General features: G+C 30.1%; 4 protein-coding genes across 7 annotated transcripts; 2 read left to right on the top strand and 2 right to left on the bottom strand.

Annotated features, from left to right (window-relative positions):
- The first annotated feature begins 1,860 nt into the window (after positions 1-1,860).
- On the top strand, positions 1,861-6,492 carry LOC149886138 (uncharacterized). 3 transcript variants are annotated; one of them, XM_090093879.1, is made up of 7 exons: positions 1,861-2,000; positions 2,348-2,447; positions 2,579-2,647; positions 4,376-4,576; positions 4,769-4,833; positions 5,058-5,125; positions 5,381-6,492. In XM_090093879.1, the coding sequence occupies exons 1-7, from the start codon at positions 1,987-1,989 to the stop codon at positions 6,427-6,429; spliced, it is 1,566 nt and encodes a 521-aa protein (XP_089950005.1). In that variant the 5' UTR covers positions 1,861-1,986; the 3' UTR covers positions 6,430-6,492. The 3 variants fall into 3 exon arrangements, with proteins under 3 accessions (XP_089950005.1, XP_089950006.1, XP_089950007.1); XM_090093880.1 differs by having other exon boundaries at positions 1,918-2,000; positions 2,348-2,459; XM_090093881.1 differs by lacking the exon at positions 1,861-2,000 and adding an exon at positions 2,184-2,253 and having other exon boundaries at positions 2,348-2,459.
- Positions 6,493-7,244: 752 nt separating this feature from the next.
- LOC149886137 (uncharacterized) lies at positions 7,245-10,977 on the bottom strand. Its single transcript, XM_090093640.1, has 2 exons — positions 10,592-10,977; positions 7,245-8,920 (listed from the first exon to the last, which is right to left on the bottom strand). The coding sequence occupies exons 1-2, from the start codon at positions 10,614-10,616 to the stop codon at positions 7,545-7,547; spliced, it is 1,401 nt and encodes a 466-aa protein (XP_089949766.1). The 5' UTR covers positions 10,617-10,977; the 3' UTR covers positions 7,245-7,544.
- Positions 10,978-14,019: 3,042 nt separating this feature from the next.
- On the bottom strand, positions 14,020-21,087 carry LOC145184947 (meprin A subunit beta-like). 2 transcript variants are annotated; one of them, XM_090093952.1, is made up of 13 exons: positions 18,922-19,178; positions 18,620-18,670; positions 18,309-18,491; positions 17,937-18,051; positions 17,576-17,760; positions 17,204-17,422; positions 16,932-17,105; positions 16,177-16,356; positions 15,923-16,063; positions 15,541-15,800; positions 14,844-14,997; positions 14,596-14,752; positions 14,020-14,497 (listed from the first exon to the last, which is right to left on the bottom strand). In XM_090093952.1, exons 1-13 carry the CDS (start codon positions 19,019-19,021, stop codon positions 14,278-14,280), a joined length of 2,139 nt encoding a protein of 712 aa, XP_089950078.1. In that variant the 5' UTR covers positions 19,022-19,178; the 3' UTR covers positions 14,020-14,277. The 2 variants fall into 2 exon arrangements, with proteins under 2 accessions (XP_089950078.1, XP_089950079.1); XM_090093953.1 differs by lacking the exon at positions 18,922-19,178 and adding an exon at positions 20,982-21,087 and having other exon boundaries at positions 14,024-14,497.
- Positions 21,088-22,243: 1,156 nt separating this feature from the next.
- LOC145184192 (uncharacterized) lies at positions 22,244-25,386 on the top strand. Its single transcript, XM_080059809.2, has 7 exons — positions 22,244-22,372; positions 22,508-22,672; positions 23,394-23,652; positions 23,818-23,964; positions 24,184-24,436; positions 24,544-24,787; positions 25,080-25,386. Exons 1-7 carry the CDS (start codon positions 22,318-22,320, stop codon positions 25,247-25,249), a joined length of 1,293 nt encoding a protein of 430 aa, XP_079915935.2. The 5' UTR covers positions 22,244-22,317; the 3' UTR covers positions 25,250-25,386.
- Positions 25,387-27,699: the final 2,313 nt, after the last annotated feature.

Genomic DNA, 27,699 nt, shown 5'->3' with positions numbered 1-27,699 from the left:
TATGATTTGTTCAGTGTATTTATGTTAAAGTATAATTTATCTAAATTCAAAATAAATACCTAGAATTTAAAATATCTTATTTTTAGTTGTCAAATTTTTTAACTAACTGAATGTCAGATTAGTTGCGTAAATTGTACCTCAAGACATATCCTTAATTGTACCGACACAACCATTCTGACCGCTAAAAATGCGTGTAAAGTTTAACAAATTCCTTTTGAGATTCCAATTAGAGAAATATCCATACTTACAAAACGAACTTCACTACTTAAACAAAAAAAGGAAAATTTCAGTATTACTCTTGTATTGACAAGCAGTCCTTAAAAAGATGCACTCTCTAGTTCAGTTTTACCAATATGTCAAGACTGGTGTCATGTTGACTGTGCAGGTGTTTATCAAAAACAGACACAATATATGTGAAACTTTTGCCAAAAATAAAGTTTTTATGTATTATATTTTAAAATATTTAGTGTGGTTGTTTTTAAAACAGATATAGAATATATTGTTTTACATTATTTAGTATAACTATCTTTAATACCTATCTTCCTCCTCTATTCTAATCTTAGCTAACCCATTGGTACACATACAATTTACATAAAAATTGTACCATATGTGGTGATACCTGTTTTCGGCATTTTCCAGAAGAAAAAAATTCAAGTTGCATAGAGTTTATTAACTAAAAAACTTCATTTAATTATATTATGGGCAGTTAGGTGTTATGTTATATTAGAATATTTCCAATTGCTGATTTTATAAAAACCATTCGTTTTAATCAGTTCTTTTAATCCCTTAAATCTAAAATCATAAAATATTTGCAAAGCTGTAGAGTAATTGAAATCAAGAAAGTGGTACAATATTGGATTGCAATGGTACAATTAAGGATCTAGTTTCCTTAATTGTACTTTTAGCGCTATTTTTTTAGTTTGATTCTTCGAGGCTCAATGCTTTTTAAATTTTGAATTTTATTAACATCTTTACAACAAACAATCCCTAAATTATGAAATCCAATTGAAAATCCATGTTTCCACTCAGTAGATTACCTACATTTTTAAATGTGATCTTAGGGGGTACAATATTGGCCACCTTACCCTAATTAAATTACTGTTAGTGTTGATAATTAAATTACTAACAACTACCGAAAATATGTCGTTACTATGCTATGCAAAGTAAGGTATCCATAGTAACCAAAAAAAGTTAACCTCATAAGAATTGTGATTCTCATTTTAATACATACCCCCAATATTGTGTATTTAGCGCGAGTAAAATACTGTTAAAACAACGTTAATGTGAAAATGAGTTGTTGCTATGCAAAATTTAGTACCATAGCAACCAAGTTAAAACATACATAAAATCTGAACGGGGATTTAAGGGGACGAGCAATCAATTAAAACTCGATTGAAGCATCATATAGCTCAAATAAATATTAGACAACACATGGCAAATTGTGGTAATTATTAGTTATTGTGCGGCAAAAAATAAGTTTCTTAAGAAATTTTTTTTTTTAATCTGAGTTTTCAAAGTATAACTGAGATAACATGCTATGACAAATTTATTTCACACATTGGTTTTTCTTATCTCTAAATACTCTAGAATAACATGTACTAATTTTTTGTTTCAAAAACGTAGATGTAATTGAAATATAACACAACGTTGATGTCACCGTTAATTACTTATAATTTTTTTTTTTTTATTTCAATATTCAAATGCTTAGAGTCCAGGTAACTAAGGGATTTAATATAAATAAGTTATCAATAAATTTCTCCTAATATATGTAGATATTAAAATTAAATAGGTTTTCAAGATTAGACAACTAAAATTTTTCCCATTTTGTCTACCTACTGGCCCACTGTGCGGTGGTAGCAATATTATTTCTGCAAAAAAAATCATTTAATTAACTCCGTCAAGAAGAGCTAAAGTAATATATTCAGCGAAGAAGTGTCCGAGAGCGAGTTTTAAAAAGTGTTGACTTAAAATAACAAAGAACATAAGATGACAAGCAAAAGGTTTACAATTTAAAGCTAAATCTTATTTTAGACTCAATTTCCCCTCAGATTGTATTCTAATAATGTTGAAAAAACTCTATTAAAATAATTTTTATTTTATTTTTTTTGTAAAATTAGTTGCCTTTAATGTATAAATAATTTCTAACCCGTTAGGCCAACTTGCCTATATACGACTTACAAAACCTTTTCATTTTACCCGATCAGCATTCTCATTTACAAAAAAAGAAAAATTTGGTTTTTTATTTTTCCTAATGTAAGGTTTTTTTCTATCCTCTATGCTTTAGCAAAAAACTAGTTGCTATATAAATGTAACAAACTAACAAAAATTTATTTTGGATTATATGTAGTTATGGACTTCTACTTCCTAAGAAAGGGTTCAAAAAAACAGACCTTGGCAAAGTTGCATCCATATTTGCTGATAACTCCAGCAGTGAAGATGATGAGGAGGTGTGAATTATGGTATTCTCTAAACTTTCTGCAACTGTTTTAGTCTGCTATATGTATATGCTATGTGTATGATGTGCAATACATAAATATCTCTTAAGTTTATCTGTTCCTACATCTCTTTTCATGTAAAGATCAAAGCAAAGAAGGCAGTAAATAAAGATATTAATGACTCCAGTGCAAAAAAAATCACAACAAAGCAGGTAGTTTTTGTTTTAAAAATTATATCTTAACAATTTACATAAAACTATCAAGAGTAGTGATATTGCAATAACAAGGTTTAGAATCAGCGCTTAACCATATTTTACAGCTGGTTTAAATGTGAGTTTTAACATATTAAAAGTCTCAAAACTTATTTATGATAATATAATATTTAGTAGGAAAGTCTTTAGAATTAACATCTGCTTAACATTGGCATGCGCTGAAATCTAAGTTTAAAAGTATTTTTCAATATTTTCAAAACTTTATTTAATTGTTGTATAGAAATTTTATTTTCAAGAGTCCAATTCAAGTATTTATTTAGCAAACTTTAGTTGGACATTTCTTTTCTTCACAGAAATAAAGAGCTACTTTGTTGACTGTCTGCCAAATAAACTAACATTATATAGGAGTCATTTTATTGTATTGCAAATGTTATTGATATTTATCTCGGATCTATATTTATTGAGTTACTCTTTTATTTCTTTCAGTAGTTTTTCTTGGTCTTCCTGAACATTTATTGTTTTCTAAACTTCTCCAGTAGATCAAAATTTCTTAATATCTCACCAAACAGACTTTGATATGTTAAACTGAAATGCTAACTTTCTTACGTTAATTTTTATATTAACTGTGTCCATAATAAAATCTTTTACAGTTGAAGTTAGTTTATGTTGTTACCCATTTTAAAAAGATTATTGTCTATTATGAGGAGTTCTTTGATTGAGCTTAAATAATGATTTGTACAAGAAAGGTAGATCTTTAATATTTTCCATCTAAATTAATTTTAAAGATTAATTTAAAGAATAAATTAAAGAAATTGCAAGCAAAATGTAATAGGAAATATTTTTTAAAAAATGAAAAATTAAGTGCACTAAATCTCTCAAACTTTTGCTCTTTGATATTTATGATTTTTTTTAAATATGTTTTTGAAATAAATAGTAAATTGAATTTTTTTTTTTTTTTTTTTCTTACCAAAGAGTCAACTTCTGTGAAAGTTCAGTTGATTTGGTAAATTCGTAAAAAAGTTATTAAAGTAAAACTAAAAAAATAAAAATTGCATCCAAACCTTTGCATGCTAATTAATGTGTGTGTACACACACAAAAATTTCAATTGAAAATTTCAATGCTTGTGGTTTTTAAAGGTAATCAAAAGTAATTCAAAGTATAATTTTTAATTAGGCAAAGGGGAAAAATTTCAAAGTATTTTTGGAAAAAAAATTTTCTAATATTTTGAAAATTTTCATTGATTTGTATATAAATGTGTTAAATAGTGTCAATTTTCACACAAATTTCAAATTGGAAATAAAATGCATCATTTATTTAACTTTTTACTTTTTATTATTATTCTCTAAAAAAATTAATTTAAAGATAAGAATATGATTATGTTAAAAATATATATAAATGATAATTTATAAAAATGGTATTCAAAGAAATATTCCTGATAATTTGATTTGTTTTAAAGAATTTCTTAAAAAAAAATTTGTTTCAAGTAAAACTCTTTAAATGTCAGCAGCTTTTTGATGGTTGAGTTTTTTTTGAAAATGTTAAGATTTGTTTACAAAATTTTGTACTTAATCACAAATATATGCTTTTAATTGTTTTATTGTATTTTATAATTATAGTTAAAGTTCTTAAAGCATGAAATGTATGAAAGGGAGATGTGTAGCAAGAGTTTGTAGTATTTATTATAGGAAGAAGTAAAGTTTTTATTTAATGATTGCCTATTTCTTAAGACTCAACTGGAAATGCGCAAAGCTATAGATGAAGATCCAACAGTTTATGACTATGATGAAATTTATGACCAGTTGGAAGAAAATAAAAAGTTAGATTCTGCCAAAATTGATGCTGTAGAGAAAAAGTCAAAGTATATAAATAAGTTACTAAAAAGCGCTGAACAGAGAAAAAATGAAGATGAAAGACGGAAAGAACGAAAGGTTAACAATTATTTTTACAAATTTTAAACACAGTTTTGATTTGCTAAATTTGTTTATCAATTTGAGGAGAACTTAAGCTTCTTACAGTCTTAAAAAACAGTAATCAGTATTTAATCATTTAGCTAGATCAGTTTCTTTTGTGACCTCCTCAGTTTCTCATTTTGTAATTCTTTTGTTTTAATTTTTGTTAAGGTCCAAAAAGAACAAGAAGATAAAAATGGGGAGTTTGAAGATAAGGAAGAGTTTGTTACATCTGCGTATCTTTTTACTCTATCATTGTTGCTCAAATAAATTTTTAAGAATAAAAATCTACTTTTAATGTTTTTACTTAAATAAAAACTATTTTTCATGTTTTTACTTAAATAAAATCTACTTTTAAGAATAAAAACTACTTTTAATATTTTTAAATGATTTACAGAAAACATAGATGAAATTGATAACATTGTTTTGCTGTTGCAACTCTTTAACCAGATAATTTTAGTTACCGGCAAAAGATGGAAGAACGTGCAATTGAGGATGAAAGGATACGTAAACAAGACGAAAAAGACGGTGGGTATAATTGATTTTGGTTATATTAACTTGTATTGACAATCTTTATATAGTCATAGCTGATGCAGTATTACATAATATCTTTTTTGATTAAACAAATTTTTAAACTTAAAACATTTCTGAGAAGCTTGCTTCTCAGAAATAAAGTTGTTTCCATAATGTTTTTTTTTTAATCCTTTTTTTTTTTAGTTTTTTATAAATTATTTACTATTTTGTAAAAATATTTTATGTTTGCTTCTTTTTAAAATATTTTAGCTGCTGCTGAGGTCACCAAGCAAAAGGACCTCAGCATGTTCTATCGTAACTTGTTGACAAAGAATACAGCGATGGGTGGCAGTGGAGAAAAAACGAACGAAGAAAAGAAAGAGATAAAAGCAACTGATATAAAAGAAAAACTGCATAAAATGACGCATGATAGTAGCGACGATGAACAGCTTGAAAAACTGAAAAAGAAGAATTATCGCTCAAAAAAATACAGTGATAGTAGCGAGAGTGAGGCTGAAGTCAAGCCAATCAAAAGGCTACCGGAAAAAATCTTACCCAATGATGTCGATAAAAGGCCCAAAAAGTCGGAAGTTAAAGAAAATTACAGCAAAAAAAAACTTAGTGAGTCATCCTCCGAAGATGAAAGATATGCCAAAAAGAAAGAAAAAAACAGTTCTAAAAAAAATTCTTCTGACGAAGAAGAGGATAAGATTAAAGATAGAAAAAGATCAGTTAAAAAAACGGCAAAAAAAGATGAAAGTGAATTATCGACCGACGAAAGTGACAACAAAATCCCAAAGAAAGGAATCAAAAAGCGCAAGTCGCGTGATGATTCTTCAAGTAAAAGCAAAGTCATGAGGCCGAAAAAAATGCGCAAATGTCCCGATAGCAGTTCTAGCAGTGTTACTAGTAGCGATGAATCGGTGTACAGACCGACAAAAAAGAGAAACTACTCTAGCGAGCGGTCTTCAGACGATGGTAAAGATTACAAAAATTCGAAGGTTAAAGGAAACAAGTTTAGTTCCAAAAGAAAAGACTCCAATAAACGCAAACACGAAGAATCTGTGGTGAGCAAATCTGACAAAGATGAAATCGTTCGAAGTAAACACGAGCGCAAGAAAGTTTCTAAACGCAACGACTCTTCATCAGACGAAGAAAAAGAGGTGAAGAAAAGCGAGCCGTTAAAAAAAGATGTTAAAAAAAATATTTTTGACAAGCGCAATAACGCTGAGACTGTTCATGCAGCTAGAACAAGATATTTAGCGCGGATGCAAAAGTTAATTGCAGAAAAACATGCTGCTAGGCGTGATTTAGAATGAAATTAAACTTTTAGACCATTTGTTACTTAACATTTTACTAAAGGTAAACAGTATGAACTATGATCGATCATTTTGTTCATTCAATTTTTGGGTTTCAGCATTGCCTCATGCAACCCTTGCAGACTGTTGCGATGTTTAATTAATTAGAGTATTTATTCTTATTAATTAAACTGATAAATAATTCATAAAAATAAAATATACTTAGCATATTATTTTTAGAAATTAGAGGAAAAAAAATGTAAAAGCAAGAGAGCATCTTTTTGAAAAGAAATAAAATCTCTTTTAAAAAAACATAAATGTGAAGTAGTTTGCACCATTTATACAATTTATAAATGATTATTTATACAATTTATAGATGATTATTTAGATAATTATACCAGCTGATTCCTGAAAAAGCAACCAATTAAATAAGGCAATCAAATACGTTGTAAAGGCTGCACCAAATTCAATTTCAGAAATTTGAAATTTAATCATCCTTTATGCTAAATATCTTTGTGTTAATTGTGCATTAGGGATATGACAATTTTTAAAGACCCTATCCCCATGTTATTTTTTAAAGACCCTATCCCCCCCCCCCCCCCCCCCCCCATGTTATTTTTTGTGGAGTTTTAATGCAAAGATCAAGAAAAATCAAGTTTGGCAAGTTTCAACATTAAAAAAATGTCACCCCCCTTATTCAAATTTATAAAAATACATACAATTATACATTGTACAAAATGGTTTTTTTTAATCAGAAATACAAACATACAGGTTTTGGTGTTCATTTGTCAAAAGAAATTTAATGTTAATTTTTTACACAAATGTTTGACCTTTGAGTTGGGATTGGAGTCGGCTCAACCGACCAAAAAGTCCTTAAAGTCTTTATTGCCTTTGAGTGATCTTTGCAAACGGCTGCCAAATTATTGTAGTTATCCTGATTATAAACCTGACCAGAAAACCAGATGTCACTCCACGTGCCACTAATAAAGTCACATGATGACTGACCTTCGGCTGACTGTCAAAATTCTGGAAGTAAAATATAAGCTAGCAAAGCATAGACTGCTCGGCTATTCCGTCTTGCATGGCTTATATTTGGCAAAGTTTTGAAATTTACTTTAGGGAAGCATCCTGTTTTCTTAAACTGTCTGTAACAAGTGATGAAGGAAAGCCATATCATCTCTCCAAACAATTTCTTCTTCTTCCTTCAGAGCATCTCCAGAATTGTCAAAAGATGCTTTCAGTTGCTGGTACTCTTCTGCTATTCTGCTAATGAACCAATAATTGAGATTAGGCGAGGTTGTTGCTGCTTCAAAATAATCATTCATCACATGTTTTAGTAATGTATCAAGAACATGATGCTGGCATCCAATAAAAAGAGGTTTGTCTAATCCAAGCTTAACAAAATGCTTCTGTAGCAGTGGGACTGCCCCAACAGATTTTCCTAAATTTTCAGAGGTTGTATCAGAAATTATTAACTTAATTGCAGGCCATAGCTTATATTCATCAAGCACAGTTTTTATTCCATTGAATATTCCTTCACCTTTTCCATTGATCAGTGCAAGAACTGCTAGTTTAACTTCTCTATTTTCATTTTTTAGAACTACAACCTGGTACTCTGTATTCTTTATGTGCTTCCCATCAAAGTGCAAGCTCCAGTTTTCGTTTCTTAGAGTTTCAATAAAATGTTCTTTAAATTTTTCTCCTGCTTTCATTGTAGCTTTGTAAACACCACTTTGACTTGGAGTTGGAATAGAAATTCCATCTTTTGCAAGAGTTTTGCAGACTGTGTGTGCCTTTCTTGAACTCAGTTTTGCTTTTGTCACCAAATTTATTGCATAATCAGTTTTTTGTCTTTTACATGTTGTTGGAACCTCTGAATCTTGAGAACCACTGTCAAAATCTTGTTTTTCTTCTTCAGTGCTAAAATGTTCTTCATCTTCACTGCTTAAATCATCCTTAGTATCTTGACTGACTCTTTGTTGTTCTTCATCTTCACTGCTGAAATCATCCTTAGTATCTTGACTGACTTTTTGCTTAATCAACTTTAGTTTTCTAGGATGAACTCCTTGTGTATCTTCAATTGTGGTGCAGTAGCCAGCTCTATCATTTGTTGACATCTGAAGATTATAGAAGGCTTTATCTTCCTGGCACAATTCTCCATTTTCATCAGTTACGTTGAACAAGTTGGTAAAGTCTTGCGTTCCTGGTTTTCTGCTGTCTTTTTCATACTTTTTTAGTACATTCTCAATTTTTCTTTCCACTGTAGATTTGCCTTTTTGAATTGGAAGATTCAGTTTTTTCCATAAGATTTTTACTTCTTTGACCACTATCACAACTCTCTCCTGTCTACTTTTCACATTTGCAGTTAAGCACTTAAATCTGTCCAGGATATGCTGTTCTGCTGGCATTTTGTTCATTTGATCAAGACTGTCAACAATCTTTGCATACTTTCTTGAATTCTTGGCTGTTTCAAACCTCACCAAATTTGATTCCCATAGTTTCTTATTCAAATCTGAAGGAAGACCAGGGTTGGACTGGGCCGCCGGGATACCGGGAGATTCCCGGTGGGCCTGTTGGCATAAAAAATTATATTATATTTTTAATAAGGCCACATTTTATTTTCCAAATAAAATGTAAATTAAAATTTAACTAAAAATATAATAACTTTTTTTCTGGCCTCTAATTACATCTAATTAAAGGCCATCTGCCGGCTAATTATATAAATTTTGGCGGCCATCTTGAGCTGATCGAAAGTAGTATTATATTAATAGTGAGTTTCGCGCGCATTATCTTTAGGCGGTGTTAGTACAAGTACAAGCGTTAGCAAGTGTGCTTTTCACTGCAAGTTTAAAAAACGTTAAGCAGCTAAAAGCTTCAAGCGCGTTTTAAGTCATTAATTATTCATAACTTATTTTTAAGTTAAAAAATTACTTCCCAAAAATAACTATGCTATAAACAATTAAAACGATCTTACAAGAAAATTTGCATCAAATTTTATATCTTATTTAAAGATGACATGTTAGGGAGTTACGAGAGACGCTCTTTTTATAGCATAAGATGGAAATATTATCGATGACGTAGAATTTGATTTATTATACGATATTAATAGATCTAAAAACGATTACCCTTATTGAAATTTTGAATTAGATGAGCTAGATAATGCTGAAGCGTGGTCAGAGTTTCGATTCCAAAAGTAGATATTTGGGTTGCTCAGAAAGTTTGATGCTAGTGTAACAAAAGATCAGCTGCAAACGGAATTATGCAATTATGCAATTATTATCGGACTTTGCAAGAAAACCGGAAAGTTTCGAAATAATTCTTGAAGATGAATATAATTTGATATTTGACACGATAGTATCTGACTCTGTCTCGGACAACATGCAACAATATAAATCCGAAGAATCTGAAACTGTCTTTACAATCCCAGAAATGGAAAATAGTGACAGCCACAGAAATAAATGCAAATTTTGCAAAAAATGTATTGTTTGTTTTTACTTTGTCCTCCAGAAGTTTAACTTGCATAGTCTTGCGTATTCAAATTTGTTTTTAGCTTTAAAATTTGTGCTGACATTATCCTCATCACAAGTTGCTTGTGAAAGGTCATTTTCGAAATTGAAATATATTTTGAACAGATTAAGAAATTTGATGAGCCAGTCAAGTTTACAGTCATTCATGCTAATGTCTTGTGAAAAAGACCTTCTTCCGAGAATTAATAACGATGCAGTAATTGATGTCTTGGCATCGACTAGTCAAACGATGAAAAAGTTGCTATACTAGTCAATATTGAATAGCGATTGTGTCTACTATTTCTAGACTCCAACTTACAGCAGTGTTTTAGAAATATTTATTTTTATCAATATTTAGGCTGGGAAGTTTAAATTTTTTTTTTTTATGCTTTAAATAATAATAAACAATAATGCGCCTAAAAATAAAAAGTCCTTTACTAATATAATATAGGTAAATTTAGAAAAATAATAGCGTTAATCATAGTCGCTGTCATGAACGGCATGAAAGCTCTCGGCGCCCCATATATATATATATATATATATATATATATATATATATATATATATATATATATATATATATATATATATATATATATATATATATATATGCAACATACAATGAAGTGGGCCGCCGTGACCAAATTTCCCGGGCCATTTTTTCAAGCCAGTCCGACCCTGAGGAAGACTATTTTTAGACATCTTGACTACTGTTTTGTCGAATTATAATTTGAGTGTAAATTTAATTATCTAAAAATAAACAAATCTTATGAGTTTAGGTTATCAAAAGAAGTTTATAAAATATCAAAAGTCAGGTGATGATAAAAAATATAATATATAATATGAAAGATTATGTAATAAGAATGCATACATTTTGCAAAATCACACCAGCAATAAACTGAAGCTGTGATACCTTAAACTGTACTGTATCTAACAATAGATACACTATGAGTCATAAAAAAACATGCCACTGAACTTATTGCAATAACTTTGCTCATTGTGAACCGATTTTAAAAATTTATTCAGCGATTATTCACAACTAAATTATCTACTAAACGACATCAAAATTATCACCAAAGTGCCATTGCTCACTATGCACGTGCTTTCCAAACTTCAACAACACAAAATTGTCTCATTTCTTTACCAAAAAGTTAAATTACTGAAATGCAAATGTTAAGCTAAAAACATCCAAAAGTTTAAATACTTTTAGTTGTTTACTAAAAATGGTGTCTTCTTCAAGTAGAGAACAAGAACAATACTTGACTAATATAAAATATTACTTTTTAAATTCTTTTTTATTGTCTCAACCTAGAATTTTTAAACTAATTTTAACTTCTATATAAGAAATCAGACAATTTTTCTGTTGTTGAAGTTTGGAGTGTTCGTGTACAGTCAGTTTTTAGAATTGGGTCGCCATCAGACGAATGTTTTTCTGCAATTCAATTCTTAACAAAACCTGAAATTTTGTTTGGCATCAGACCAAATTTGAAAAAGTTTTGGTAGAAAGTTCAGTGGCATGTTTTTTTATGACTCATAGTGTAGATGGGAGAAAACAGTTTTCAGCTTAGGGGGGTAAACTTTTTTAAGATTTAACACTTTCAAATGGTATTTCCAGTTTTAAAATGTAATTTCTCCACTCATAGTAGCATGGGAAACCAAAAATTGCCAAAAAAATTTTTAGTCATACCTCTTATTGTGCATACACTGTGTCAATTATGCATTAATATTTCTGTTCTACCTATTAAAATAAATCCAACATTTACCAAATACGAAAATTGGTCCCATTCCTCAGCTTCTCTTAATATATTATATAATGTAGTTTTTACCACAAAGAAGGTTTTATATTCAATTACACTCGTATTATTTACAATCTTGTTATATAAATAAGTGGATGTGTTTGAAAGGTAAATAATACTTTTTATTGTACAAAAAGTTGGTGATTATAGTAGTGGTAACAGTGGTGATGCAAAATAAATTAGAATAACAAACGCAGATGGAGTTTCTTTTATCAATCAGATTTAGATCTTATTTTTTTTATTTACACACTGAACAACAATTAATATTTAATAGGATCGTAAAATGGTTGCACTTAAAAGAATATCTTTGTTTAGTAATAACAATATCCATTCAAAGTATGTTTATGTAGAGTTTTTATATAAAAAGCTTTTCTAAATCTTAATTTGACTGAAATTGAACGTTACTGATGATCTTCGCGGTTCTTGTTTTAGCGTTTTTGGTGTGATTTGCCGGGAAATCAAAAAAAAAAAATCAAGTCTGTCAAAGTTTGAGTTGAATTGAACTTGGGTTCTGCTGTCCAGTTAATGTAAGTCAAGAACAAATAGAAAATAATTAAAAAAAAAATTCCATCTTTAATAAGATTTTGCTTTTAACTGCACAAAAACATTTTTGTGCATTTAAAAGTCGTAAAAGAAATAAATGTTATGTTCTCCTGGCTTTTTGCACATTTTATGGGCCTTTTTAATCTTTTTTTTTAATTATTAATTGTTCTAAATATAACTTAAATTAAAAATAAGATCAAAATAAAACTAAATATTTGATTTAGGCCGTTTAGTAACTTGCTTGAAGGCAGAGAAAGAAAGAGAAAGTAAGAAAATCACATTTATTTAAACATCTTATCAAGATAATTATCTCCGCAATACCTGAGTAAATGAATCACTTAAGAGTAGTTGTCAACTATAGGAACCATCAAAATCAGTTTTATGTGGTGTCATCAAAAAATCTGCCGAACAATGCGCAACTCCAGGAGATGTTGTTGATGGCTACGGAAACCGTGAATCTTAACTTATCAAATTCCGTTGGTTCTCAAATTTGGGGGCGCAGTAAAGACGAAAATAAAATGATAACTGAAGATGAGATTCGAAACTTTCAAGTTCTAAAAAACGATGACAGAGAAGACATAAGTGATATATTTATAAACGTCACTCTTCCAGGTGACGAAAAAAAAATGAATCTTGTCCATGAAGAGTTCTTCAAAGTATTATTCATTTTCACAAATGCTTCATCGTATCTTTTATATTAGCACTAGAAGTTAGTAAGATTTAAAAAAACGGTAAAACGCTAATGGCTTTTTTTTTCATTCAATGTTTTTTTATTCGTTCAACCTTAAAAAAAGCACGTGGTTGTTTTTGTATAGCTCTTGGAGTTTATGATCGATCATTTATTAACTTTAGTAAACTAAACTTTCATGTTAAAATAATAGAGTTGCAATACTATTGAGTTGTTTTTTTTTTATAATCCCATTATTTAAAGAAACAAATTGTTTTCAAAAATTTGTTGACTATCGAACTTAATTTAAGAAGAAATTTCTCTTCAACCATTTCCAATCGATTAATAAAAGTATTGTCTGATTTTAAATATATTATAGCCTATTCGGTAGCTTGGTTATATTTTTTAGCTAGTGACAATATTTTTCCTGTGTTTAGAACTTGTAAATTTTTCTGTAAGGATCCAAATTTATGGATAGTTTTGTAAAATAGAAAAGAAAATGAATAAAAAAACAGAAAGTAAAACTTATCAGGAGAAAAATTGGTGACTTCATCTTTGCAATATATGGCTTCATTACAGTACAAATAACAAGATTGCAAATATGAAACTAAAAGAAAGACTTGTAAAAATATAAAATTGCTCTGCCCTCCCCGCCCTCCCCAAACTTATTGGTGTACTGAGATTATTCATAAAGAATAACATTATTAAACATAAACTCTTGTTAAAACTGATACAATTTGTTATTTAAATATCACTTTGAGGTTCACAAAGAATTAATTTTATGTCATTTAAAGACCAACCTAATAATTAATAACGTGAGGTTTTTAAGAAAACGAGAACACCGTCTAAAGCATAAAACCAATGATGTTGATAAATCTATCGTCAGCAAAAAACAACATTCTATTAGTTGTTTCGGTTGCCATTGAATATAACTATTAGGTTTTTTTTAAAAAAGAAGATTTATATTTAATCGATAATTAACTTCGTAATATAAAAGAGTCAATATTAGTTTAAAATAAAGTGGTTCAGACTTCATAACTTGAGTTACTGATTACAATAGGTTACTTTTCAACTCGTATTGCATAAATGAAAACAATTGTTAATTTTTTAACTTGCAATTCTGAATGATAATAATATAATGTATATATAATATAACAAAATTGTATGTATATATAATATTATACAATTGTTATTTGCTGTTCCTAATGTGTTGTGTAAAATGATATTTAAGATGTAATAAGATGTTGTATGTGTCGTTGCTTTTCGATGAAAGTGGAAAAGTTTTTTTAAACTGTTTCAATCTTTTCAAATCGATACGTTCCATTTACGTTTCACCTGATATTTCAATCGTTTGCGTTTAATTTAATTCGTAAACATAGTTTGTCCGTGCCTTTCCGATGCAAACGCTGTTAGTATTAGAGTGAAAGCATGGCTTTAACTTCTCATCTACGCATAGTGAGCTGGGTCCGAATTTGCTATAATTATCTTCATATGTGCCCCAGCATTCCATCATGTTCTGTAGGCCAACATACCGTATGCTTTTCTCTTTAGCACGAACCAAGCAATCACAGAACAAACTGAAATTTAAATTCGCATTTTATAACTGAGCAAGTTTAACACTTTTATCAACTTTTTTACCTGTCAACAAAAAAAACTTCAAAACTTTCACAAAAACCTTTCGATTGATTCATCAAATTTTTCCAATGACGGGAAGGTGACACGATTCTCATTCTTTTGGACATTGACTGGTTGGTTTAAGGCAGGTTGCTCAGGAACCTCTGCATAACAACCAATTGGCCTTGCCTGAATTTGGCATTTCGCCGAAATTGTGTCTAGCGAAAAAAGCAAGCAAATTTATTTATTATTCATATTCCGACAAAAGTAATTGCACTTAAATACTATATATAAATGAATTCAATATACCTAAAGTTGAAAGAACAGCAGGCAACGATGTTGAAGCAACTGTTGGTTTTTTCTCAACTCCTCCGTTAGTTTCTCTTTTATCACAAGGAAAGGTGATGTCGTCCAAACCGACGTCTCCGAGATAATTTTCTCCTCGAACTGATTGAAAAATGATCTGAACAGACCAAAATATCTTTTTATTTGAATTATAGTTCATTCGTAATGATGTTTTTTAAAGACTCTGGTTGTTAGAGAGTTTAAGTATTAGAAGATTAGTTATGACGAATCAAGTTATATTTAAGTAAAATTTAGTATTTAAAATTTTCTAAATAAATCAGTTTTTGTAATTTTGATCACAGTTTAGTTAATTACAACGATACAAAACGCTAGTAAATTGAGTTGCACTGGAGACGATTAAATGCGTGGTATTTATACCTCGTAAATATTTTTAACATTACAAAAAAAAGAGAAAAGTTTGTATATTATAGATAAAATTAAAATTGAAAGTGAGGAATTTCGTACAATTTAAGATTGTTTACCATGTTAAAGTCGAAAGTCTGCAAGCCTGATGATGTTTTAACTTAGTTCATATGACCACTTATGGCTAGAGCTCTTTAAAATACAGCAAATCTACTAAGCTTTTAATTTATTATAAAAATTAGCAATAAATGTTCTGAGAATTTTTGAGCAAGAGCATTGAGGATTTGTTGTTCATTACCTCATATGGCAGCTGGCTTCCTATAATGATATTTCCTTCGTTCCAATCAATGCCCTGCGGACCAATTTTTTCCCATAACAAAATATTGTCAAAACTTCCAACTTCACGTAAATACACTCTTAGGGCACCAATACCAATTCCATGCATGTTGTAAAAAAACTTCATACATCGTTGAAACACTGCCGGGAACACTTTACTTACCAAGTTCGCAGTCATTCCAACGTTTGCAGGAGGAGACGCTTCTGCATACATGTAGTGGCCTGTTACATTACGTAGATTCATTAACATAAAGTTATTGAAATAATTTGGTTTTTATGAAGTAAAACTTGTGTTAAATTTTAAATAACTTGAAACAAAATTTTTGTACCAATTAAACGAATACCTTTTCCGGAAGTATGGTCTCCATCAGGTCCGGTATTGCCGCTTGGTGTTGAACCTTTAATTCTTTGCCACCTATAGGCTTCGTTAGACTGATCTTTCCAAAAACAAGACTCTTGCTCGTCAAACAAACAATCATCTTCCCCTTCAAAAGCAGGTTTTATCTTATTTATTTAAATAAAAGAATTGATAGTTACTTATATCAGCCCTTTTTAATTTATTACTCTTATTATATTAAAGTTAACTTTTTATTATTACCTAGCCCACATGGCTTTAAAAAACAGCTATTGACATCTGTTTCAGATCCTACACATTTTCCACCCCCGTACTTCGGAGAAGGATCGTCGCAGAGACGTTTTCTTTCTTTAAAGCCGTTTCCACACGAGTTACTACACTCACTCCATGCTCCCCATTTGTTCCAGTGACCATCACGTGGTTCTAAAACGATTTTTTTTTTATATTAAATTATCAAGTGCTTAAAAAAGTTTACATTTTTTAACACAGATGCTGTTAAATGTGGGTTTTTATTTCGTAATTAAAAACCTCTTGTTCATAGAAGACTGAATAAGGGCTGCTAAAACTTATAGGGTGCAGCAGAATGAAATTAAATTGAGTTTAAGTTTCTTAAAATCAATTTAGATCTTTACCTACTCCAGTTATCACTTGTTTACATCAAGCTTTTGCTGCTGCACTAATATTCTTAGAACTCATATTTTTTCCTAATTAATGGTTACCCCTTTTAACGCTTAATGAACTACTACAAATTCATACTGTTTAAGAAATGTCATTTTAAACACTCAAATAAAATTGACGGAATTTTTTGTGACCATCGCAACTCCGTTTCTATATTAAATGCTGAGCTTCTTTTCAGTATTTACCTTCAAATTTAAACGACATTTACGAGAAGACAATGAGCTCCAAAAGCCACTTTTTGTTTATAACATTGAAAATACAATTATATTTGACTTTATTGTCAATTTTCAAAGTAAACAAACAAAAAAAAATACTCTTACTGAAACATTGTTCTTTAGAACAATCTTCAATTTCCGTCTCTACTCCAAATTGGTTGATTTTAGGACAAAGTTTTTTCATTTTGTGAGAACAAAAACGTTGTCTTCTTTTTTTGCATAAGGTTTCAGGGTCGCAAGGTGACCATTCAGACCATGACGAATATACTTCACTTATGTCTATCAAAAAATTTGAAAAAAGTTTGAGAGCTAGAATTAAAATTTAAACTAATGTATGAAAATAAAAAGTGCAAGAATGTTTTTTTTTTCGCTTTTACCCTGGCACCTGTACAGTTGATTTAACTGAACAACGTCTTCCTTTGAAAGAGACTCTCTTTGGCCAAGCACTTTGTTTTTATCATCTATAGCAACTAATGTTGGTTGTCCGTTTTTGGAGAATGAAGTTCGTCCGTAATGCATAATGGAGTCAGTGTCATAATCGTTGTTCAATGACGAAATGTCCCCTCGATCATATTTCGCGAAGTTATGCTCTTCACCTAAATAATCATTCTTATAGGTATAAAAAAAGAGGAAGAGGCTTATATTAACTTCATTTATAGAAATAACTTGTCATATTTATAATGTCATATTTATAAATCAATATTTATTGGAACAAAGCTTACAAAACAAGTAGAAATCTGTTTATTTACCGTCTTGAATATTCTCCCAAAATATTTCAACGTATTTATCTCGATCGGGCCTCGATTGCTCATGCCAAAACCCTAAGGAGTGCATAATTTCGTGAGTTATTGTACCTTTCATAAGGCATCGATTTCCCAAGCTAATAATTTGATGACCTGGTCGCCAAAAACTACGTCCAATACTAGAATAACATCTAAATAGACAAGATTATTCATTTGTTTGAAAAAAAACTTTTTTTTCGGCGGTTTTTCCAAAATATTTTTCTATTCATTTTTTCTCATTTTACTGTTTAAATTTTGTTACTGTTATTATTTGTTGTTATTAATTACTGTTAATATTTTTAAAAAAACCAACAAGTATCAAACTCACCCGCCTGCATTTTTAAACCGAATCCAATTTTTTTCATTAGTATGTGGTTTAAATTTTATACACGATTTACTTGCGATATCATTCATAGCATCTTCGATTAATTTTCTTGAAGATTCTGTTAACAAAAACAGGGAAATAATTCAAACGTGATAAGAACTAGAGGTTAAAGTTTCATCACCAGTATAAACAAGCTGAGGCGAATACAAAAAGTTGCAAAATAAGTGAGCCATGTTGAGCTCATCGCGCTGATTGCCGATTTTGGTTTACGCTTCAATTTAGGCTCGCTAAAACTCTGACCTCTAAAAAGTACACAATTGAAATATTTAACACATCAATTAATTAATCTTAATTAAATAGAAACAACTTATTTACCCAGAAAAGGCGTTATTTCGTATGGAACGACTCGATCAACCCAAAGGTATTCTAACTGACGACGCAAACCACGTTTGTTTGAGTCTTTCATCATTTTGCTATGAGGAGTATTGTATTGAGATTGAATCACTTCTGGAGCATTTTCGATCATAATATCAGCTTCTAGCAAGTGCTGACCGTTGACTAATAAAAAACATTTAACATAATCTGTATTAAAAATTTGGATAATATTGAATCTTGAAAAGAAAAAAAAAAGGCAGAGAAGTTCATCATAATACTCATAATTATCATCATACGTATGGATAACTTACGTTGGTTTATCTTTAATATTTCATCCATAACTGTGCCTTTAGCAGAAAAGTCTAAAAAATTTTGAAAATTAAGTAAAAGTCAGAAAAGTTTATGTTACGTGACTGTTTTTTAAAAATTTTTAAAAGTTTTTAATAATTTTAGCCTCCCAAAATTTTTTTAAAAAATACAGCTATAAGTTTCAATGTAATAAGTACAACTCCATACACAAATCAAAACTATTATCAAAATAGATAAATATACAAATATCAAAACTATTAAAAATATACAAATATAATCAAAACTATTTAAAATAGATAAATACCTTCTTCGTACTCCTCTTCTCGCAAATAAAGAGCAGTAAGCATTCGAGTGTTTCCGAAGTAATAAGACAAAAAAAAAAGAAAAACGAGAAAATGATCCATGACTTGCTGATTCAAGATTATTTCAAATGTTGCACTAAGTTCAAACTAAAATTTCATTGTTTAAGTAAAAACCTAGTTACTCTTCGGTGAGAGCTGCGCACTTAACTCTATTAATTGGCACCCCGATGATAACACAAACATCTCCAATTATACTAATAAAATACTAAACAGAAGGTAACTTTTTATATCGAGGAAGTAGCGAATGATGGGGAAGCTTATTTCAATAACGGCATTTGCGTTCGCATCTGCTGAAAGGAATTCTCAAACAAACATTGTTTCATCAGAAAGACGGGATCCAAGTTTTCTATATTTTTCTTTTCTCTTGATAATTTGACGCTATGATTTATTTTGTTTCATTTATTTTTTATGCTGTTTGATTTATTCTCGACTTTTAGAAATTAAACATTCATAACTTTTTTCATCTATTTCAAGATAAAGTAAGCAATAACTTTGTTACCACTGCGCTATCTTCGATCATCTCTTATTATTTCAGTTGCATTGTATGACATCTTGCGACGCCATTCTTGAAATATTTATACAATAAAATAATTGCTTCCATAAATTGTTATTAATTTCAATAAGACAAATACTTTTTACTGCAAAAAAGTAAAAAAAAAAAAAAAAAAAAAAGATCCAAAATACTTTATTACATTTAAATTATAATAATTCATATATTTGTCTTCTCATACCAAATAACTTTTCCATTAGTTTTAGCTGAGTTCTAAATTAAGAAAGTGAAAGCCTTGCGTCGACTTTATTCTGGTTGGTCATAATTGCATACGTTAAAATTTAAGAGTTTACGGATTTTTTCGAATATTCAAGAAGCTTTTTTTAAGTCAGATATTCTGTTGGAGACAACATGTGTCATTAAACAAAAATCGGAAAAAGGCTTATCTGATGCAATCGAGAACTAAAATGAACTTTTTAGTAATTCTGAACACCGTTTGAGTTTATGCTTGTTTTTGTAGGAAACAATTTTAAAAGATTTAAAACGATCTGAAAACAATCTGTAATTTGCTAATTCGTTTTATGAGTCAATGAGTATTTGCTCTTGTTCCTTTACCGTGGTAACGTGCTGCTTCCAGCCTACCATATGCTGTTATTGTCGACTTAAAGCATGAATCGACAAAACAGCATATGGTAGGCTGGAAGCAGCCCGTTACCAAAGCATGAGCCGATAATAATAGCATATGTTATGTGGCTGCTGCTTCTAAATTATTTTGAAAAAATTTGAAATGTGCGATGCGTAAAAATGTGACTTTTTTTTTTCTCTTGCATAAAAATTGTTATAGCAAACAGATGAATGAAAATTTAAAATGTTATTTTTATGCAAAAAAAAAAATAATAATAAAAATATTTTAAACAGTTTTTCACATAAATAATGTTCACTCAACTTGTGTACAAAACTTATATTTGATTTTAATTCAGATTTTTTCTATCCGAAATTTTTCAAAACAATTATTCAAATGCGAAAAAAGGTCACATTACAGTCTATAAAAATAATTTAGGTGTGGAGCACTTAGCCCTTACCCACCCACCCCCAGCCCCATTTCTTATGGAGCAATTGTTTACAGAAATTTAGTTTCAAACATCTTTCTTCATTGGTTATTTTTAATTTTCTTCGTTTTATAACTTAAATCAAAAGCTCAATTTTGTTTCATTTTTTAAAACATTTTTTTTTCTTTCATTTTTTTTTTGCTTATAAAGAGGATTTTTTTTTTTTAATTGAGTTCTCATAATCAAAACTCATCATTCAATAAATTTTGATCATCGCACCATGAAACCTGCTGTTTGAAAAAATTTACAATTTCTTTGTTGCAGTTTTTTTTTTTTTTTTTTTTTCAGATTTTACTTCGTTTACTTGTCATGTTGGTTTCCTCGTGACGTCATTTTGCTGCAAAACTTCAATTACTTCAATTTTAATTTTTACAATGAAAAGAGTTTTTTTTCAAAAACTTACCTTAGCATCGATGTTTCCTAACTCGTATTAGAATTAGAATTACAATTGTCAACAATGCTATGTATTCCTCAGGGTTTCTGGCATCTGTAATGAAAGCTATCTTGGAATACTTATTTCTTCTGTTTATATTTCTCACGACTACAGCTCGTTGTATTAAAGAAGTTTGATGTATTTACTAAATTACATCAACGCAACTTAAACCATCACAAAGTTTTTAATGAAATAAAATAATTAGAAAATTTAAAAGAAGTTCAAATACACTCCTTCGCTACGATACTGTCGTTATGGTAACAGCTAAAAATTTTAATAGAATTAATAGGACCTTTTGAATAGAAGAAAAAATTGTTACTAGTTCGCAACTGGGGCAGGTATTCACAGTCGATTTAATTTCGGAGTTTTCCACTATAAAGCACCATAACTAGCCTGGCTTTTTTTTTCCTATTTACTTGCTATTTAATGTACTCAAAGTGCGAACTTTATAACTGGTACTTTGGACATAAGGCCTGGACAAATAGAGGCGCTTTTATGTGACAAGTGTACTTATGAAAATGAACTTTAGTAGTATTATCTTAACGATTATATATACTTTTTTGCACACATACTTTTATATCATTTACAATAATGCAATATTTTCTGTTGAACTGAGATTATTCTTTCGTCTTAAACTGGTCAATAATTTCCAATAAAGTTTGACCCTCGATGGTGTGCCCTTTGCCTTTTTTTATGGTGCAAACCAACTTATCCAACGGATACAAGTATCTTGCCCAATCACAGGGTTAGTAAACACATTTTTTTTTTTTGTTTTTTGGCTGTCTTGTGCTCAGCAAATAAAATAAAGGTACAAATCCTTAATATCTGGGGATGCCGCACCGAAAAGACTGTAAAACTGTAGTTTCGTGTTTTCAAAAAACATTTCTCAAAAACTTTACAAGGTTCCAAAACTTAAACTGTGACCAACTAGCCCTAGTCTCTTGTTCTTACAAAAACTATGCAGCTTTTTTTGGGAGGTGAAGGGGAGGGAGCTTGCAATGTACTTTTCTTTTATATTTAGAATTGTATTTAGAATTACACAATTAAGTTAGCTTTATAATAAATGAAAATTAATTGATGTTTAATTCAATTATAAAACTTGCATTTAACATTAAGAAATAAACTAATATGTACAAATGTGTATTTGTATTGCCGTTTGTTATTACACTGACGTTTGTAATAACAAATTTCATCAACTGTGCAAAGCTTATACGTATGTTCAAATAGTTCCAACATACTAAGCACCAGTCTTTAAAGATTGATACCATATAAAAAGATCCGAACAAGAAATGACACTACTATAAAAATGTACTCTTTATTGGGCATTCTTGTGACGGTCTTGGCAGGAAGTATAACTGCTAGTAAGTAAAGAATATCCGATGTTACCGAAATCTAGAACATCAGACATTTTCACAATTAACCTCTTTCTCACACATATCTTTCTCCTGTATTTTTTTAGTTCGTACTATTTGCTTAATCAATTTTTTTTTTTTTAGGCCAGCGACATAAGATTGTAGCATATTGGGGGCAAAATGCGGTCTACAATCAGTTAAAAGAAAGGCAATATTGGGAGAAAGAACTCGTAGATTTTTGTCAAGATTACAACTATGACATTATTGTTTTGTCATTTCTGAATGTCTTTTTTGACGAAAAAAACAAGGGTAAAAAATACTTTTTTAACTATTTACAAACAGATTTGAATTCTTTTGATATTTAACAATTTGGAAACAGTTTTTGTTTTTTTTGTTAGATGAAAAGCTTATGCTGAAAACAATTTTGAATAAAACTCCGATTTACAAATATCGATTCAGTTTAATAAGTTAAATGCATTTATCAAATTACTTCAATCAGCTTTTTTTTGACCATGTTCTGAAAATTTTTATTTTATTTTGACAGTATTAATTTATGACATTCATGTAGCCATAGCAACCTATGACAAACATCACGTAACCTTTGCCAAACAGCCCTAATAAATGATAAAAGCATAAAGTTCTAACCACATGGCTACAGTGCAACTTTCAAAACACATGATCGCAATTCAACGTTTGCTATTAATCTTGTACAAAAGATAATCTGTGAAACGTTAAAAGTGAAATTTCAACACAACAGCATGCACAGCACAGATAGTGTAACTTGTATAAGGGATTCAGTCATGTGCGCTCGCAAAGGGCGAAAAATGGGAGGCACTTCTCCCTTCTCGCTTAAATAAATCGCGCGAGGTTTTTTTTGGGGTATTTTATAATGTGAAAAATTCCCATCCGCGAAAAATAAAAAATAAAAGAATTGCAGGTATTTTTTTTTCAACATTTTTCTTCAAATTTCAAAATGAAACCTTCAATAATTATTTTGTTGTGATTCTTATTGCGTGTTTTAATTCTTTAGATAAAATGCCTGGGTTTAACTTTGCTTTTCATTGCGAAACACCCATAGCGCCTGGATATAAAACATTGTTTAGATGTACTGCTATTGAGGATGGAATCAAAGAATGCCAACGACGAGGTAAAAAAGTACTAATGTCACTTGGTGGGGCAGTTGGTCGCGCTGGATTTGGAAGCGAGAATGATGCAAAATTATTCGCCTATAGAGTTTATCATTTACTTCTTGAGGGAACCGATTTACAGTCATTAAGACCATTTGGAAGGTATAAGAAAGTTATATTTCCCATTTTTAACCTATTTTTTTTAATTACAGTTTAATCTGAGAAAAACCTAGATTATTAAGATTAAATAATAAAGTTATAAAACAAAGATAAATAGTAATAAACACGATAATAAATAGTAATAAACACGATGTGGAATATTTTAAGTGCCGTAGTGAACGGTGTTGATCTTGACATCGAAAACGGAGGATACCCTCATTACACTGCATTTGTGAAGGAACTGAGAAGACTGGAGAAAACTGGTTCAGAAAAAATCCTTATTGGCGCAGCTCCGCAGTGTCCATACCCAGACAGGTATAGTGCTTATAAACTATGTTAACATTTTAAAATGACAAAATGCAGAAAACAAATTAAAAAGCTTCAACTTTGTTTTGATAAAAATAAATGTGTAATTATGATACATACAACGTGTATGTAGGAGCTAACTTTAAATGGAATGACCACTTTCAGTAAGTAAGTAAAACGCTAAATACTAAAAATTGTCATTATTCTTACGTTTCTATCTTTACAAAGTTTGTTAGGACCATCTCCAGGCCGTGTACTTGGGGACGTACCAGAGCTTGTTGACGAAATTTACATTCAGTTTTACAATAACTGGTGTCACACAGGTAACACCCGAGTTTTTGATGAACACATGAAGCAATGGTTAACGCACTCTAGAAAAACGAACGGGCCTAAAATTTTCATTGGAGTGCCGGCTAATACTAGAGCTTCTGGAAACCCTCAGCATTACAGAACTCCTCAGGAACTAGCTGTCATTTATAATGTAAGGTGTTGAATCAATGATACAGAGTAAACTAAATAACATTACATATAAAAAAGAAGCAGTAAACAGATTGAAAATTCCTCCTTTTTGTTTTTCAAATTCATTAGAAATACAAAGACGAACCTCTGTTTGGTGGAATTATGTTTTGGGATGCTTCGTTTGACCAAAACAACGTAATTAGCGGAAAACGCTTCAGCGAACATATTGGAAATATGTTTAACAACATAGGGCCAATTCCAACAGGAGAACCTATTACCTTGCCACCTTATACTGGGCCAGTAACTTTTTCAACTTCTACTGTTGCTACACCAAGCCAGGAAACTACGAACGGTCTTCCTACAACAAGACCGAGTAAGCCCTTTAATGATTAGAGTCTTTTTATTGTTTTTCTTGCTAAGGTTTGAATCTCTCTATTGTATTTAAAATTCATTACAATTTTTTTATTTGACTATGAAAGCTTTGCATGCGTTAAGTCAAAAAAATCATCAGCTCTTTTTTTTGCATATATAAAAAATAAGAGACCTACGTACGTTTCACGTGCGTACGTACAGTATGCTAGTATAAATAGAACGTTTTATAACATTACAAAAATGGTGAAAAAGTTATTGGAATCGAAAGTAGTTCTTCAATATTTTTTTTACAGGTTCAGTGTCTTGCAATGGGCTTAGTGATGGAATCTACCCTCATCCTTCTGATTGCACTCTATTCTTTGAGTGTGCAGGTGGTTTCGAATACGTGAAAACATGTCCGGCAGGATTGAAATTCAACGCCGCATTGAAATTGTGTGACTGGCCGCAAAACGTGATATGCTAATTTCAATTTCCAAAAATATATTTTAACAAAAATATATTTAGATAAAAATATATTTGATTAAAACTATATTTGAATAAAAAGATATTATATAATTCAATAATGAAATGAAACCTTAAAATTTTTCAATATTTTCAAAACCTGTGTTTTTTGTTACAAAATTTTACAAATCATCAGATTAATCGAGACTTAACGACACTTCCTAAACTACCGAGACCTACGATTTCTTAGTACAGATGTTCCAAAACAACTATAAGTTTATAGTTAACAGTTTCCTTTTATTCAACAGCTGGAATAATTTAAAGGTATTAACAAAGATAAAACTCTGTACAAAAAACTTTCAAATCAAGCAACATAATATTAAGAGTTGTTCATTAACTTCAGTCTTTAAGTAAGCATAAAATTTGTTGTGCTCGTTTGACCAAGTTACACATTTTATATTTCAAGAAAAATACTAACTCAGCAACATTCTGTTTACCTCTCAAGGTTTGTAAAATTTAATCGGGCGTAAAATGCAATAAATTGTTAAAATATTTCCTTTAATTTAAGTAAACTTTCTTATTATTTTGTTCTCAAGCTCATAAATATAAATTGTTTAAAAAAATATCAGTCATTAAATACTTCTTAAATAACACTAAAAATTCAAAAAGTTCTGTTCTTGTGCCTCGGATCGTTGTCTTGCAAAAACATTTGAAGGATTTTTTGTATTTTTAGGATAAGCATGATTTTTTGAAGAATTTTCTTTGGCATTGAACCATAAAAAACTTAATCTAAAATGCAGCTTCATAGTAATAGACACAACACCAAATATTAACTTTTGCTACACCGGTCTGCAAGAATAACAGAAATAATAAAATTTAGACTTTGAGCAAGAAAAATGACATTAGGTCTATAGGGTTGAATTTGATTTATTGATTGATGATATTTTTCTCCGTTCAAAATCACTGAGTAATGATGGTAGTAGCTTTCTTACTGATTCACGAAAAAGCATAGCTGCAACCAGATATTGGATTTCAAGCAAATCAATACCAGTGCCTAGTGGAGATATCAGATATTATAAAAAAGGGATTTGCAGATCGGGAGATTGTTAAAACAAAAACAATCTGAACGTCTCCCTAAAGTACCTTGCTCTAATCAAATATTTTTATTTCATGAAAACCGATGCAACTTCTTGTGACATACATTTTAAGGTTGAGCGGAAAATTCAAAAATTTCAACTCTTGTTTATTTTTAGTCGCTGCTGCTTCAATAAATAATAAATCAATTTGATAAATCTGCTCAAAAAAGAGACAGGTGAAGAAAAGTCAACAGAAAAACAAAATCATAAAAGTTATGAAAGAAAAACTGTTTCGTCATCAAGAAAAAAGTTTCGCTATCAAGTCTTAAACGTTTAACACTGTTACTTTTCTGTCCGCATTTCAATAACTTTTTTCAATATATGGCATAAACTGATTTATTGGAAAATGAATTAAATCGGTTTATGATAAGAGGGCGTTTTTATTCCGAAATTGTGATTTAATTTTTTTTTACTTTTTATTTTCACATCTGTTAAATTATGTAGAGTACTATGCTTAAAAGTGGTTTGTGCTGTCGCGTCATTTTGCTGTCGCGGAAGGCGACAGGAAAATTGACGTCTTGGTAGTGTCGCTTCGTTTCTTCTTTAAATCTTGGCTTTACTGCTGCATTTAATGCAACAAGATTAGAATACGTAACAGCTGTTATTGCCAATACTTTTAAGATGTTATTTTATTCGAAGATGCGAGAAAAAAAGTATTGGCTGAATTCTTCGCCAAAGATTTTTTTATAAAGAATTATTGCAAAAATTTTAAAACAAAAATCTTTATCTAATGTAGGCTCGGCAGTTGTCATTTTAATAACAAAAGCGGCTTATTTAAGCCAGTATACACCTCAGAGCTACTTTGTTTCCATAACTTTCATTCGTACCAGACCAAATGACTTTCATTTATACTAGATCAAATGGCTTTCTTTCATACCGGACTATAATTCAACAACACGACAACAAAACTAATGACTGTGTATTTTCCTGCAGATAAGAAAAAAAGGAAACTTCATGAACCCACCTCGAAGGTGGACATCAGGAAGACATTATTCAGAAAACTCAAATGACTTTCCAGTTACGCTGTCATACTCCGAGGCATTTAGCTTATTTTGACATTGCTATAATCCTCTAACAGATGCACTGAATTAGCCACAGAAAACAACATTTTATTCTTCCCGTTATAAAGCTGCCCGTATTTGAGACTCCTTGATGAAATTTCTATGAATAGGCGATATTCATTCGGATTACAGATGATTTGTAACTTTTTAAAAAGAAGAAATGTGTTGGAGTATTTCATTGACATTAATAAACGTTCATAAGAAAGAAATCAAACTCTGAGAGGCTTTGAAGAAGTGCAAGGCTTACCTTTCAGTGGAAATTTTTCTCATCTTAA

The sequence above is a fragment of the Hydra viridissima genome, unplaced genomic scaffold (genome assembly GCF_058129835.1).
Source record: "Hydra viridissima isolate aposymbiotic clone 2 unplaced genomic scaffold, HvirCarnegie_v1 scaffold_7, whole genome shotgun sequence".
In the NCBI taxonomy this organism is placed as follows: Eukaryota; Metazoa; Cnidaria; class Hydrozoa; order Anthoathecata; family Hydridae; genus Hydra; species Hydra viridissima.
This window is presented reverse-complemented; position numbering and strand designations above follow the sequence as displayed.

Excerpts from the sequence above, each read along its gene's own strand:
- LOC149886137 (XM_090093640.1), bottom strand. The coding sequence starts at position 10,616 with ATGTCTAAAAATAGTCTTCCTCAGG. Across the intron at positions 8,921-10,591 it reads TAAAAATAGTCTTCCTCAGG|ATTTGAATAAGAAACTATGG; the intron begins GTCGGACTGGCT and ends GTCTTCCTTCAG.
- LOC145184192 (XM_080059809.2), top strand. The coding sequence starts at position 22,318 with ATGTACTCTTTATTGGGCATTCTTGTGACGGTCTTGGCAGGAAGTATA. Across the intron at positions 23,653-23,817 it reads TCATTAAGACCATTTGGAAG|TGCCGTAGTGAACGGTGTTG; the intron begins GTATAAGAAAGT and ends GAATATTTTAAG. Across the intron at positions 23,965-24,183 it reads CAGTGTCCATACCCAGACAG|TTTGTTAGGACCATCTCCAG; the intron begins GTATAGTGCTTA and ends ATCTTTACAAAG.
- LOC149886138 (XM_090093879.1), top strand. Across the intron at positions 4,834-5,057 it reads GAAGAGTTTGTTACATCTGC|TTACCGGCAAAAGATGGAAG; the intron begins GTATCTTTTTAC and ends AGATAATTTTAG. Across the intron at positions 5,126-5,380 it reads TAAACAAGACGAAAAAGACG|CTGCTGCTGAGGTCACCAAG; the intron begins GTGGGTATAATT and ends AAAATATTTTAG.
- LOC145184947 (XM_090093952.1), bottom strand. The coding sequence starts at position 19,021 with ATGGATCATTTTCTCGTTTTTCTTTTTTTTTTGTCTTATTACTTCGGA. Across the intron at positions 17,106-17,203 it reads TCAACTGTACAGGTGCCAGG|ACATAAGTGAAGTATATTCG; the intron begins GTAAAAGCGAAA and ends ATTTTTTGATAG. Across the intron at positions 16,064-16,176 it reads TTTAAAGCCATGTGGGCTAG|GGGAAGATGATTGTTTGTTT; the intron begins GTAATAATAAAA and ends CTGCTTTTGAAG.